A 15,998-nucleotide genomic window follows, 5' to 3' on the forward strand; every position below is an offset into this window, starting at 1 on the left:
AGATGCAACAAATGGCTTGGTACACTTCAGATGCAACAAATAGCTTGGGACACTTCAGATGCAACAAATGGCTTGGTACACTTCAGATGCAACAAATGGCTAGGTACACTTCAGATGCAACAAATGGCTTGGTACACTTCAGATGCAACAAATGGCTTGGTACACTTCAGATGCAACAAATGGCTTGGGACACTTCAGATGCAACAAATGGCTTGGTACACTTCAGATGCAACAAATGGCTTGGTACACTTCAGATGCAACAAATGGCTTGGTACACTTCAGATGCAACAAATACCTTGGGACACTTCAGATGCAACAAATGGCTTGGTACACTTCAGATGCAACAAATGGCTTGGTACACTTCAGATGCAACAAATGGCTTGGGACACTTCAGATGCAACAAATGGCTTGGTACACTTCAGATGCAACAAATGGCTTGGGACACTTCAGATGCAACAAATGGCTTGGGACACTTCAGATGCAACAAATGGCTTGGTACACTTCAGATGCAACAAATGACTAGGTACACTTCAGATGCAACAAATGCCTTGGTACAATTCAGATGCAACAAATGGCTTGGTACACTTCAGACGCAACAAATGGCTTGATACACTTCAGATGCAACAAATGGCTTGGTACACTTCAGATGCAACCAATTGGTTGGTACAATTCTGATGCAACAAATGGCTTGGTACACTTCAGATGCAACAAATAACTTGGTATACTTCAGAAGCAACAAATAGCTTGAAAACATCTATAAAACAAAAATGCATAATTTCCTTGACATACAAGTTAGGTCGACATAAAATTCTGAAACCATGTCCTGTATGATGTTTATGCATCAATACCACTGCATCCATTGCCATCCATCCCTCTTCCAGTCATTGTATCCCTGTCTGCCAACAGCATAACACTGAAGATTTATCCTTTTAGGGAGACAGAATGGATTCATATTCCTAATATAGCATCACTAATTTTCATGTGCAGTTGTTATAAAGTGGCAAAAAGTATCATATTTAACAATTAATGTAAGGCTATATTACTCAAGAATCACACATGAATGTTTTCTTCATTGCCTGAAAGATTATTTCTGGTACCAAACAGGACTTTTCCTCCAATGTTTCATTAGGGATTTTTGCATTCAGATTGTGGAACAATATTTTTTGCAATTGATTTACAGCTAAAAATATGGCCGGGGAGAAAAAGAGGATCCACTAGCACAGACCGCCCAAGCCATCATGAAACCAGATATAACTGGTAAGCCTGATTAAAGTGTGACAATATAGTATAAGACAACAGAACTTTTGTAAAAATGTCATCCTAAGAATCAATTTTGCCACTTTAATCTTAAGTGATTAGTGTGTGTTAACATGAAGGGGTCTGGCGCGAAATTAACATAAATAAAACAATGGAAGCTACAATAACATGCACAGCAGCAGAACACTTCAGATCAAAGCCATAAGTTAGATTAATGTAATCAAATATAACACACAGATTTCAGCCACAAATCATCATGGAATTGACAAGGTGTGTGTTTCTGGTAATGAAGACCTCTCTAGAGAGATGTATGCTACAGATCTAGCAGGAGCAACACAGCCATAAGGCCTTTCATCAAAAATCTTAGGATGATCGATTTCAAAACTTGGGAGAAATGTTCATCAGAGCAGGACTATAGAATGTCCAACATGGGTGTCACAACCAGGGGGCCGTTTCATCAAGAATATCTAGCATGGGTGTCACAAACAGGAGATAGATTCGTCAAAAATGTCCAACATGGACACTACAACCAGGAGGCCATTTCATCAAAATTGTCCAACATGGGCATCACTACTAGGGGGCTGTTTCATCATTAATGTCAAGCATAGGTATAACAACTGGGGGCCGTTTCAACAATAATGTCCAACATTGGGTATCACAACCAGGAGGCTGTTTCATCAAGAATGTCCAGCATGGGCTTCATAACCAGGAGGCTGTTTCATCAAGAATGTCCAGCATGGGTATCACAACCAGGAGGCTGTTTCATCAAGAATGTCCAGCATGGGCTTCATAACCAGGGGGCTGCTTCAACAAGAATGTCCAGCATGGGTATCACAACTAGGAGGCTGTTTCATCAAGAATGTCCAGCATGGGTATCACAACCAGGCGGCTGTTCCATCAAGAATGTCCAGCATGGGCATCATCACCAGGAGGTCAATTCATCGAGAATGTCCAGCATGGGTATCACCACCAGGAGGTCATTTCATCAAGAATGTCCAGCATGGGTATCACCACCAGGAGGCAGTTTCATCAAGAATGTCCAGCATGGGCATTACAACTAGGGGGCTGTTCCATCAAGAATGTACAGCATGGGTAACACAACCAGGAGGCAGTTTCATCAAGAATGTACAGCATGGGTACCACAACCAGGAGGCTGTTTCATCAAGAATGTCCAGCATGGGTATCATCACCAGGCGGTCGTTCCATCAAGAATGTCCAGCATGGGCATCACATCCAGGAGGCAGTTTCATCAAGAATGTCCAGCATGGGTACCACAACCAGGAGGCTATTTCATCAAGAATGTCCAGCATGGGTATCATCACCAGGAGTCAGTTTCATCAAGAATGTCCAGCATGGGTATCACAACCAGGAGGCAGTTTCATCAAGAATGTACAGCATGGGTATCACAACCAGGAGGCTGTTTCATCAAGAATGTTCAACATGGGTATCACAACCAGGAGGCTGTTTCATCAAGAATGTCCAGCATGGGTATCACAACCAGGGGGCTGTTTCATCAAGAATGTCCAGCATGGGCATCACAACCAGGAGGCTGTTTCATCAAGAATGTCCAGCATGGGTATCACAACCAGGAGGCTGTTTCATCAAGAGTGTCCAGCATGGGTATCACAACCAGGAGGCTGTTTCATCAAGAATGTCCAGCATGGGCATTATCACCAGGAGGCTGTTTCATCAAGAATGTCCAGCATGGGTTTCACAAGCAGGAGGCTGTTTCATCAAGAATGTCCAGCATGGGCATCACAACCAGGAGGCAGTTTCATTAAGAATGTCCAGAATGGGTATCACAACCAGGCGGCCGTTCCATCAACAATGTACGGCATGGGTATCACCACCAGGTGGTCATTTCATCAAAAATGTCTAGCATGGGCATCACAACCAGGAGGCAGTTTCATCTAGAAATTCAGCATGGGTATCACAACCAGGAGCCAGTTTCATCAAGAATGTCCAGCATGGGTTTCCCAACCAGGAGGCTGTTTCATCAAGAATGTCCAGCATGGGTATCACCACCAGGAGGCTGTTTCATCAAGAATGTCTAGCATGGGTATCACAACCAGGAGGTCATTCCATCAAGAATGTCCAGCATGGGCATCACAACCAGGGGGCCGTTTCATCAAGAATGTCCAGCATGGGTATCACAACCAGGAGGCTGTTTCATCAAGAATGTCCAGCATGGGTATCACAACCAGGAGGCTGTTTCATCAAGAATGTCCAGCATGGGTATCACAACCAGGAGGTCATTCCATCAAGAATGTCCAGCATGGGCATCACAACCAGGGGGTCGTTTCATCAAGAATGTCCAGCATGGGTATCACAACCAGGAGGCTGTTCCATTAAGAATGTAAAGCATGGGTACCACAACCAGGAGGCTATTTCATCAAGAATGTTCAACATGGGTATCATCACCAGGAGTCTGTTTCATCAAGAATGTCCAGCATTGGTACCACAACCAGGTGACTGTTTCATCAAGAATGTCCAGCATGGGTACCACAACCAGGAGACTGTTTCATCAAGAATGTCCAGCATGGGTATCACAAGCAGGAGGCCGTTTCATCAAAAAATGTTCAACATGGGTACCACCACCAGGAGGCCGTTTAATCAAGAATGTTCAACATGGGTATCACCACCAGGAGGCTGTTCTATGAAAAATGTTTAGCAAAGGCATCTCAACCACGGAGCCCTTCCATCAAGAATAACAAACAGGGGTACTACACCCAGGGGGGCGTTCCATCAAGAATATCCAGCGTAGGCATCACAAGCTGGGGGCTCATCTATTTACCTTAGCTTATGCAAGGAACAAAACCAAAATCCATCAAATTCATGTTTTTTACCCTAAAAAAAGTGAGACTCACCATCATAGGGTACAATGTGAAGAAGGGTATTAGATGAACAAGTTCCCCAAGTTTCAAAGTGATAGCTTCAATAGTTTCCATGTAAGTGACTTAAATGCAAAACTTAACAAACGCCTCTGACAACTATGACGATGACGACAATCAAGTGATGACAATTGCTTGTCAATTTTTTAAAAAGTCAGACAAGCTAAATATGATTTCATCAGATTGATTGGACTTGCTAAGCTATGCTTTATTGTCAATTTAATAATGTATAGCAAGTTTCATGTAAAAATGTTACGTTTTTTGAGTAACAACCATCTTTATGAAGATTTGTTCCCATTAAAATACCAAAGACACCTCTGCATATAGTATTACTGTCATCCCCTGGCAATAACAAGCTATTAGAATAACATTTTCTTGAATTACAGACAGACTTAAAATGTCAATACATCTTAAAACTACCTATTTCCTTTATTTCTTTACAGATGAAAGCAATTGTTTGGTTTAGTATTACACAATCTAATGGCATTCTCAGACTTAAGTGTCTTCTTTCACAAAAAGCAATATAATCCAAAAACAAAAAGTGCAGGAAGCAGGAAACACTTGGCCTTTCAGCGGATGGAAAAAAGAGACAATTCCTGGGGGTGACCAGCTGTCCCCACTGATATAGTATGATGTCTCCTTCCTTGGCTGGGATTTTTGCTAATTTGGTCCCGCTAGACAAATAATTCCTATATAAACATTTCCTCTAATCTTCACTTTTTCATGTACTTCTATCAGTCATTGTCAATACAATTTTTACTTCTAGTATGCCCACCATTTACAAAAGTTGAAAGAAAAGCAATAAGGGTTTTCAAAAGGACAGGATGCTGTGGAAAAAGGGACACAACATTATCAAAGGTTGGAAGAAAAATAGAAGTAAGTAGAAGAAGGGAAAGTGTGTTTTTTTAAAAGGACAGGGTTCTGTAGAAAAAGGGTACATTTGTTGACCTGAAGCATTTACCAATTTATACTTTGTATAGGACACATTTTTTTTCCACGGAATTCAATTTAAAACTAGAAGCGCCGCAATGCGACGAAACGTGGTTTTTGTTATGGGCAATCAGAAATTAAAGCCAATTAATTTGTTGTATGAGCAAGTTCAATCTGCAGCTTCATATAAGCTATATTCACACTAAGATTCATCACTATCCATCAATTCTAACTAAGTTGTTGGGCAGAAAAACATTTTTAGGAACAGTGACCTTGACCCCACCTCCCAAGCTAGCTCTTCACATAAGCTACCTTCGCTCTAAGTTTCATCAATATCTATCAATGCTAACTAAAGTTATTGGGCAGAAACCATTTTTCTATTTTTAGTAACAGTGACCTTGACCGTAGCTCCACCCCCCTCAAAAGCAATCCCAAGCTTGCTCTTCACATAAGCTACCTACACACCAAGTTTATCAATATCTATCAATCCTAACTAAAGTTATTGGGCGGACACCATTTTTAAATTTTTAGTAACAGTGACCTTGACCTTAGCCCCACCCCCCTCAAAAGCAATCCCAAGCTAGCTCTTTACATAAGCTACCCACACACTAAGTTTAATCAATATCTATCAATGCTATCAAAATGTATTTGGCAAAAACCATTTTTCTATTTCAAGTAACAGTGACATTGACCGTAGCCCCTCCCCACTCAAAAGCAATCCCAAGCTTGCTTTTCACATGCTACCTACACACCAAGTTTCATCAATATCTGTCAATCCTAACTAAAGTTATTGGGCGGAAACCATTTTTTTATTTTTAGTAATAGTGACCTTGACCTTAGCCCCTCCCCACTTAAAAGCAATTCCAAACTAGCTCTTCACATAAGCTACCTACACACTAAGTTTCATCAATATCTATCAATGCTAACTTATGTTATTGGGCAGAAACCATTTTTCTACTTTAAGTAACAGTGACCTTGACCATTTTTCTATTTTAAGTAATAGTGACCTTGACCTTAGCCCCTCCCCACTCAAAAGCAATCCCAAGCTAGCTATTCACATAAGCAACTTACACACCACGTTTCGGCAATATATATCTATGCTAACTAAAGTTATTGGGCAAAAACCATTTTTCTATTTTTAGTAACAGTGACCTTGACCTTAGCCCAACCCCCCTCAAAAGCAATCCCAAACTCGCTCTTCCCGTAAGCTACCTACACACCAAGTTTCATCAATGCTAACTAAAGTTATTGAACAGAAACCAATGTTTGACGGCCGCCCGCCCGCCGGCCTGTCCGCCCGCCCGCCCGCCCGCCCGCCCAACGACAACCTCATTCTAATAACCCGGTTTTCGTTGAAAACCTGGTTAAAAATGCCTGCATCCTATCTATAGTATTAGGCTTCTGACGACCATTTCTGGTTGAATTTGCTTTAATAGAGAAATAATCAAAGAAAATGTGTTTGTTTATATTTATAACTGCAAAGTAAGGTAACTCACATTAATTGATGGATTTAGTTATATGGGCAGAGTAAAATCGGGCACAGTCTAAGCATCAGTTTAAATCACTGCCTATCATACCCATTATACCACAGTGTTTGTAATACTGAGCTGAAGGTGTTAACAAGTTGAATTGTGCTGTACTTTTAAATAACCTTTGCCATTTTCAAGAGTCAATAAATTTCGTCAAAGCAAAAATGGTGTTTGCTTATTTTGAAAAATATAACTGCGTCCTATCTATGGTATTAAGGATTTTTTTTAAACATGCACTCCATAGTTAGGTCGTTTTTTATTTTATTTTCTTGTCTTGGAATGAGCCTATTTTTGCCATAATGTCAGTGTTTTATGAAGGCTGACTAAAGATGAGATCGCAGTTTGTCAAATTCATGGTCTATAAAAGTTTCCAGAGTACTCCATAATAGAGACATTTTATTGAAAAGAGCAAATCTTTGGAACAAATTTCGATTTTTCTGAAATTTTAAGTGAAAAATTACAATATACAAGTTGCATCCCCTAATTCAAATAAATGATGCTCACAACTGACTTTAATTCATCAGTATCATTTCATTGCATAACGCCTACAGTGGCACTGTTGGGCATAACAGCTCTGCTATTGATATTTATGGGAGTTGTAAACCTTAATACAGAAATGGCTTTAAATTATGAGAAAAGCAGAGGTTCCAAGATTGCAAATATGAAGGAATCAATAATCTGTTGGCAATTCAGACATGAAACAGCCTCAATGTTACATGGTTTATCATTCTTATAAACATCTTTTCAACATGCAACTATCAATGTGTTGCTCCACCAGGGGTTAAAATACCAGGACTCAAAATACCAGGACTCAAAATACCAGGGGTTAAAATACCAGGACTCAAAATACCAGGACTCAAAATACCAGGGGTTAAAATACCAAAGGTAAAAAAACCTAGGGTTAAAATACCAGGGGCTGAAATAATGGGTTAAAATACCAGAGGTAAAAATACCAGGGGTCAAAATCCCAGGGTTGAAAATTCCAAAGGGTCAAAATCCCAGGGGTCAAAATAACAGGAGTTAAAATCCCAGGGGTCAGGAACGCTCCAGGCATCAAATTTGTGAGAGAGAAATCTGGCCACTGAAGTATTTTTCCTCAGGGGTGGAAGCGACTCACCAGATCTATCAAAATCCCACCTGTAGCACCCCCCCACCCCCCGTCTCATGTCACTTTATATGCTCTTGTTTTTGAGGTATGATTGTTGATAAGTCTCAGTCTTATAAGCAGACCTGGAAATTCACAATAACGATTTACAGAAAAACTAAGCATCTGCAACATTCTTGAACACAAAGTTAATCTAGACCAACTTAAAAAATTCAAGCATTTGTAGTGTTCCCTATAGAACACTTCAGTGAAAATGATCAATCCTTGGTTTCAAATTACTGTAGTTATGCCAAAAGAACTTCAAACAAAATAATTCATGATGTGAAATAAAATGTGCAATAAAAACACAGCATTATTGACTAAATGCACCACCATTGCTTAAATGTAAAATATATATGTGTTCGCAAAATTTTATGCAAAGCATCACAGCAGTCTTTTTTAACCATATTGGAAATGGGTCCATGGGCTTTCTCATTGAGAAAAATGTGTCATTTTGACAAAAAATGGGAATTCCAGTTTTCACTTCAAATAAACAAGAATGCTTTAAAAAAAAAAAAATAGACAGAAAATATATAAGAATGTAATAAGGTTTAATAGTTTCTGAATGCACCAATTCATCCAATTTGGGTTTATCTTTTGTTTTGTTTTTAAAAATAGAAATGGAGACTTTAAATTAAGACTTTTTATTTCACTTAAAGTCAAGAGTGTATTTTAATTAAGCATTGCAAATGGGGAGGAACTTCGGCCCCAAATTGGTCAGAAAAAAAGGTTTCGCAAGCATATCTAAAAACTGATTAATTGATGAAGGGTTACATATCAAATTCTTGTCAATAAGATTACCATCAATTGACTAAATTAAAACTTACAAGGTTTTCAGCTTTCATAGGAACAGAAATGTGCAACGAATTTTATAAAAGGCATACCTGACCATAATACATGGTTAAATACAAGGTCAGTGTCAGCTGGATGATGATACTGTCTAATTTATGACTAAAACCTAGCCACTGTCAGTTGATTCAACATTTTAGACGTCTATGAGACTTCATTAGTTATAACAAAACATGGCATTAAAATCAACACTATGCAGCTAGGTGGATCTCATAATTGATTCTGTGATAAACCGGATTTCAGACACATTTCTGCAGTTACAATACAAAAATTGTAAATAACATTTAATATCTTTTTAATTAATTTAAAAGTTTGTGAAATAAAATCTCTTCCACTTATCAATGCAACATTTTGAATCAAAATTAGAAACAGGTGTTTAAAATTGTTTATTATTTGCCTAGTTGAAGTGCCCAGTACCATTTCGGCCGAAGCATGGGACTTTTATAATCAAATTTTATTGTGACAAATTTAAAAAAATATTTTCTACTGTCATGTAATAAAACACATGTTGAAAACCTGTACATTCAAAATTCAAAACCATTTGCCCTCAGTCAAGAAAGAGCAAAGTCAACTATTGCCGTCAGCCTGTCGGCAACTAGTTTTGACCAATTACTGACAAGCCATTCAAGAAGTGTACATCATTAGTTGAATAAGTCAAATAAGAGTTTACTGTTATATTGATTGGTTCTCTGAGAGGAAATAATCTTGTAAGGAGAACAAAAAAATAGCAGAGTAGTCAGCAGCTGCTCTCGACTGAACGGCTGATTTTTCATCTTTATGGCCTGATGATACAACATTTACTGTAAGCTAGACCAGCAGAGTGGGGCACGAAAAAAACCATCAGTCTCACGCCTATTTCTGATGAAAACACACACGATTCTAAGAAAAGGGACAGATAATCAATGGTTAGTTTCCAAAACATCTCAATATTCTCAAATCATGATTGTGTGCCTCAGCCATACAGAAACTAGAGTCAATATAAACATCCTTAATTGACCAGTGTGTCCGGGGGGAAATTGAATAACCAACGGGTATCACAATGTTATCAAGGAAATTAATCCTGAGATTCTAATGAAACCCTCCCATGCTAGCAGAAGGCAAGGATGGAAATCCACTTTCAGAAATGGCATGCAATGCTAAATGACTAATTTTAAAATTACTACAGTAAATTATTGAAACCTTGAAATGTTGCGTTCTTTCCAGCTACCAGGCCTATTTCGGAATCAAGCATTTGCACTTGTATTTGGAGAAATAATCCCCCCTCCCCCGCCTCCTGGAAACAGTGATTGACCTTCAAGTGTAATTAGTCAAAATTGGGTAATTCTGCTTGATTAAAACAAAAAAAAACCAAATTGGAATTGATCACATGTTATGCCTGGAAAATATCCTGTAGAATTCACATGGTTACAATTTATATCAAGCCCCTGCTAAATATGGAGATCATAAAACAGTTCTGTGGAAGGCATGAATATGGAACCCATATTGTTTTATTGGCTTTATTCATGCAACAGGCTAGCTAGTCATAGCGAACATTTGTTTCAAAATTCCCAAATGCATGGCCAAGTTAAAGCCTAGATTATGAAGCCAAAATTTAAAGATCATTGGTTAATAAATTCTAGATGTATTTCAACGACCTTCACCATTGACTTAACCAGATTCTGATGGTAAACATCAGTATGCAGAGTAAATCCAGCAAAGATAGAGCCCAGGATGGAAAAATGCAAGGAATTGTGACCATTACGGCCCTAGAGTGTGGCTATTATCTTTGAACTACTGACAGGGGTCTTGCATGTAACATGTCAGCTGCTCCTGGAGAACATAAATTTTTGTGCCAAGGTATTTTAAAATCCTCCAATGCATGGACATGTTACAGCCCTGACAAGCCAAAATACAAAGTATTTTTACCCATGACCCTTAATTTGGGGACTTAAGACACCAGATGAAACAATTGCAAAACAAGGAAAATTGTCAAAAACTCACTTAAAAATTGAAATCGTTGCGTACAACACACTGAATCTTACTTACTGATGTATCACATTGCTTAAGACAACTGCTTCTTTCGCAGGTTTTTGCACATTTTTCCAATTCAAAATTAACTGGAGTTGTCTACCGTGTAAAATCCACTAAGTTTAAAAAAAGCCTCATAACATTTATCTGTACACATTATGTCACTTTCACATGCTAAATATACACACTTTATGGCTTCCCGGGAGAATGGACATTGCAAGGATGCAGAAAACTTTTGCGAAACAATGTAGACACAGAGCCTGACAGAACAACATGTTTGATGAAAATGATCGATGGAAAATTTTGAAAGCGGTAATTCTGCTAAAATTAGAACCGAGTTAATAAAAATGCTTATTGACAGTTAAATGTGTGAAACGATCACATGACTTGAAAGATGTTTGGAAAAAGCCCTGCGCTTTTTTAAACTAAGAAACCACTATAATGTGCTATTTTTTACCAAGGAAACTCAGCTGAGACAGTGAATTGATTGTTGTTTATTTTTTAATGATGTAGAATAATGTATTATCGCTTTATTATTAGCTCTCAATGAAAATTCTAAGCTTGTTTTAAGGAAATACTGTATTTGCTGATTTCTGGTGTCCAGTCCCTTTAAGTGCAACCTGGACCTTTGACATACAGACATTGGTCTTGTAGGCGTCTTGGAAAACATTTGAGTTTAAAATTGCCCTTTGCATGACCAAGAAGTTACAGTCCAGTCAAAAATTATTGACGCCATCTCAACAACCCACCCATCGCATACCAAAACCTATTATTGCCTTGGATTTCTTTCAGAAAAACTGATAAGTGTGTTAATTAGTTAACTAATATTTACAATGAATGCAGGAATAAAGTCATTGTTTTTGCTGTAACAAGAAATCAACAGGCAAAATGAACAGGCTTTCTCCAAATTAAAATACCACAACCTATTATAACCTTGGATTTCTTTCAGAAAAACTGGTGACTGTGTTAATTAGTAAACTAATATTTACAATTAATACAGAAATAAAACCATTGTTTCTGCTGCAACAAGAAATCTACAGGCAAAATTAACAGGCTTTCTCAAGATCAAGATTACACCTAAATAAAAGTCTTATGTGTAAAAGATGCTGCCATGTTTATGACTTTCAGACTAAAACCTGTGTCATTGAATGGCTCCATTACACCTTATTTAAAGTCCTGAATGAAATTATGTTCCCTCTTTACAACTTTAACACAATTTCGTCAAGAAACAGAGAAAAGCCATGTACAATGAGAGAAAACGCTGAAGTAAATTGGATTACGCTTCGATAAACCCCAGAAAATGACGACAGATTACAAGGCAAGTGATCTACACCAATTCCTAGGAAACGTTGCCCTTTCCATCTGAAGACTAAAAGCAACAGCGCAATGGAGCGAACACCAAGGCTCGAATGTTTTTTTGTCCATGCAAAAGGGGGCAAATTATTAAAACCAGAGTTATGGGTCCTGCAATGCATGTCTATATTCTCTCTGGCAACATGATTACCAATTTTTATTTGAGTATCTTGAACAGTTTTCGAGTTATAGCCAAGGTTTTAATTAATACACAACAACGCCAACAATTGGACAACAACAACACCATGCTATATGATAATTCCTCAACTTTATTTTTTTAAAGAACAGATAAAAAGGAAGCCCCACCACAGGATGTGTCTAGAAGTCAATCGATGCCAATAAAGTAGACATTCATCCGTTTCATTTGATCAATATTTGTTTCAAAAATGCCTCCTTGGACTGTTATTCCAGAGCATACAGAACAAATTTCCATTCATGCCTTTAATGATGGTGTTATTCCCAACACAGGGAATATACAGCTTATTTCTTCCCCTCCCTCCCCCAAAAAATGCGTGTACAAGAATCATTTGTAAGCAAACTTTCTACTTTAAAAATGTGACTCATTGGATGTAAAAACATAATTTGTCATGGCTCAGACAGAAGGTAGTTCTAGTGGAAAACCTTAAATATAAATAAACTGTACATTCAGTTTCTAATATTACAGCAATGTTTTCGCTAAGTACATGTTAATTTGTTGAAATCACAAATAGTACTTCATTATGCATTCTTTAAAGCAAAGTGATGTGGACAGTCCTCCTATGGTGCCTGGAGCTGCTGAATTCAGTTTTAACTTTTGAACAGACGAGCCTCGATTCTTACACTCTGTCTCGTGTTTCGCATCAAAACAAGCCTTGTTATATATATATATATATATATATATATATATATATATATATATATATATATATATATATATATATATATATATATATATATATATATATGTAAATCTCCTATTATATGTGCATGCATCATAAATATGCTGGAAATATTTTTGTGTGTCTACATGGTTGTACCTTTTCTAAAAAATGCAAATTGTTCCTATGAAACAAACCCAGCTGGCGCCATTATTGAGCACCTGCATAACTATTTGAAGTTGTATTGGTTTTATGTAACATCGATCTTCGAATATAAGGAATATTTTATTCAATTTGTAAGACATAAAAGTTTAAACTCAAATGTTTCAGAAGACTTTTCTCCACAAATATTAAATAAATTAATCCTTTCTGTCTTGAACTTGCAACTTTTCTACCATATAAGAGAAAAAAGCATTCTCATTCTTGCCAAAAGTTTTGAAATGTTGCAGCTATGACGATTGTGTTCAGTGGGCTGTTCTATTGATTTACACACCAGGGTGTGTATACAGCTATGATCAGAGGATAATGATCGCTGATTGGTCATTCATGGACTTTCGACTCCTCCTACTGTCTAGATGATGGGTAATAGTGACAAGCGTAGTCCACATTTGACGTTTGAAATTTTTTACACTTTCCATGACTGGTCATCGAATTTAGCAGATACAAAAAAGTTGCTGAATGGGGAAAAAAGGAATTTAGCAACAGTCTTATGAATGCATGACAACATTGACACCATCCTTCACTTCATTATCATTTTCCTCTACCATCGAGTATATTGTAAAGCCAAAACATGAACTGCAAGTTGATTATCTTTAATCCTATAAAAGATTTGTTACATGAATCATTATTTAAAAAGCTCGAGTTTTAAACGTACGTGTCCTGGGGATGATAAAGAACAGTCTGGGATTTCTCCATGTCTGCCACACATTTTGTGTTCAGCTCAACCTCTGAAGAAGAGAAAATGTTTAAATCTGGGAAATGACGAAAAATAACGAACATATCAACTACATCTCTAGAGAAAACGGAATGGCATAAAAGTCTATCCTCTGTCTATCACACTTAGTGGTCAAAATTATATCTTGTCCAATGGGATGTCAGTATTTTAGAATTATTCAAATCTGCCAGACACTTTAATTTGGTTTAAAATGAGATTGATCAGCTGTTAGCCATTACTGGATTTATAAGGTGATAGGGCCAACAGACAAAACATAATCTTGAACACTAAGCTGGTTATAGGGTTAATAGTATGCATTTACCAAAATGTACCATTTTTCTGGTAAAAACATTCTTATAGCCTTCAACCATTCCTAAATGTTCACTATTCTGCCCTCTAAAAGTGGTATTTGCAGCACAAGAATCATTTGAGCATAAAGTCTTCATATGATGTTAACCCAAATACAAAAAGGCTGAATTTGCAAAGATTCTTTTGCTGAGATCTTAAGCAGCTAATAATTTAATCATGTGCAGCAAAGATGAACTGACACAAAAAGAGAGTTTAAGCTTTCATATTTTAGCACATGATTAAATAAACCATTATTATTTTCCAATGGCCAAATAATAGTTTTTATCATATTTTCCTTCATTTTACTGGACAGTCAGTGAAAAAATATTAAAAAATAATCCATTAAACTTCAACATAACAAAAACTGGGTTGTATCATTACATAAGTCAGTGCTGGGATATTTATATCCAACCAGAGGGCATATGAAGAAGCCGGCTAAATAATAGGCTTGCATTATTATCAGCCACACAGCGTGTCCAAGGGTTAGATCTTTTCGATCCACCCCACATATATTTATCATAAATAATGCAACTGTTGTATTTTAACTTTTTGTGCTAATTTGAAGTCAGTGTCAAATATTTCCCAAGAAACAGCTGCTTTAATGAAAAATGTTAATATATTTATAAAAAGATTTGATGTATAGAGCATGTTCTCTCAACTAGAATGGAACAGATGGAGATGTCCAGGCCCAATTAAAACACTCCAACACATGTCTGTAAGCGTTTGTTATGCAAGAAAAATTTCTATTGAGTCAAACACACATGGGTTTGGGGCAAGTTGCAGATATGGTGTGTCCTTCCATCATGTCATCCTAAACGCATTGTGACAAAGAAACCAAGGAAGCGGTTTTATGTCATGCTCTTTCAAAGGGCAGCAGCTCTCTTATCAAGATTATACTATAAGTAAGCTCATTGAATATTTCTCTCACATTTTAAGCATGCACACAAATTGAAATATTGATTATCACATAACTGTTTAAAAAAATACTGTCACATATGACAATGGTTTCAATTGCTATAATAAAATTACTTGCTTAATTCATTAAAATATTTCATGAAGTATTAAATAAAATAGAATCTAAGGATGCAATATGAAAAAATACATACCCCTGCGATTAACAGGCCTAAGACGAACTGCAACTAAAACCTTGTCAGTTGTCATGGCAGTCTATCAAACTTGAAATCCAAACTGACACGTTGCCAACCTCCTTTATCCCCACTTGGAACACAGTTTAAAGTATTTCAACCGAAATGGAAGACTATAATTTATGAAAATGCGTAAAAGTCACAGCCACACAAATCACTTGGCAGCCATTTTGCATTTTGATGAGGGTTAAAACCCGGCGACGACAAAACCGGTACACCAGAGACGCCAACGCAGTGGCCTCCCCTTAATGATTTTTCAACGGATACTCGACTTCTTGATTTTACATGCAGAATTCTTACGAAATGTATTGTTTGTGTTCATGGAAAAAATATTGCAGTTAGTTAACCTTCAAAAACAGCAAATTACGTTATATATACAAAAACTGACACAATTATACATAATATACAATGTACGTTCAAGGGGGCGGGCCCAGAATTAGGCGCTAGAGTGGGACATGCACCTCCATCCCCAGAACCGATATATGTTAAGTTTTAAATATAAGACAACAGTGGGGGTTAAGTCTAAAATGGTGCATTTTGGTGTTTGTTTTTTTAAAAACCGTCTCCGAGGCCTAGTGGTTAAGCGTCCGCCTACGGAGCTGGAGGTCGTGGGTTCGATCCCTGGCCGCGTCATACCAAAAGACGTTAAAACGTGGTACAAGCAGCTCCCTTGCCTGGCGCTAGGGTAGTGCTTGGAAAAGTGGTGTACTCAGTACTGGTTTAACCCAGGAAAGTTGTATCCCGTCTATCGGTG

General features: G+C 37.5%; 1 protein-coding gene across 1 annotated transcript in view; it reads right to left on the reverse strand.

Annotated features, from left to right (window-relative positions):
- The window catches only part of LOC128205519 (kinesin-like protein KIF13B), a 142,316-nt gene extending 126,923 nt beyond the window's left edge, over positions 1-15,393 (reverse strand). The window contains exons 1-2 of the mRNA XM_052907230.1: positions 15,206-15,393; positions 13,692-13,764 (exon numbers count right to left, since the gene is read on the reverse strand). Coding sequence (XP_052763190.1) covers positions 13,692-13,764; positions 15,206-15,260 — 128 coding nt within the window. The 5' untranslated portion in view covers positions 15,261-15,393. The remainder of the gene's footprint in view (positions 1-13,691; positions 13,765-15,205) is intronic.
- Positions 15,394-15,998: the final 605 nt, after the last annotated feature.

Source organism: Mya arenaria, chromosome 10 (assembly GCF_026914265.1).
Source record: "Mya arenaria isolate MELC-2E11 chromosome 10, ASM2691426v1".
NCBI lineage: Eukaryota > Metazoa > Mollusca > Bivalvia > Myida > Myidae > Mya > Mya arenaria.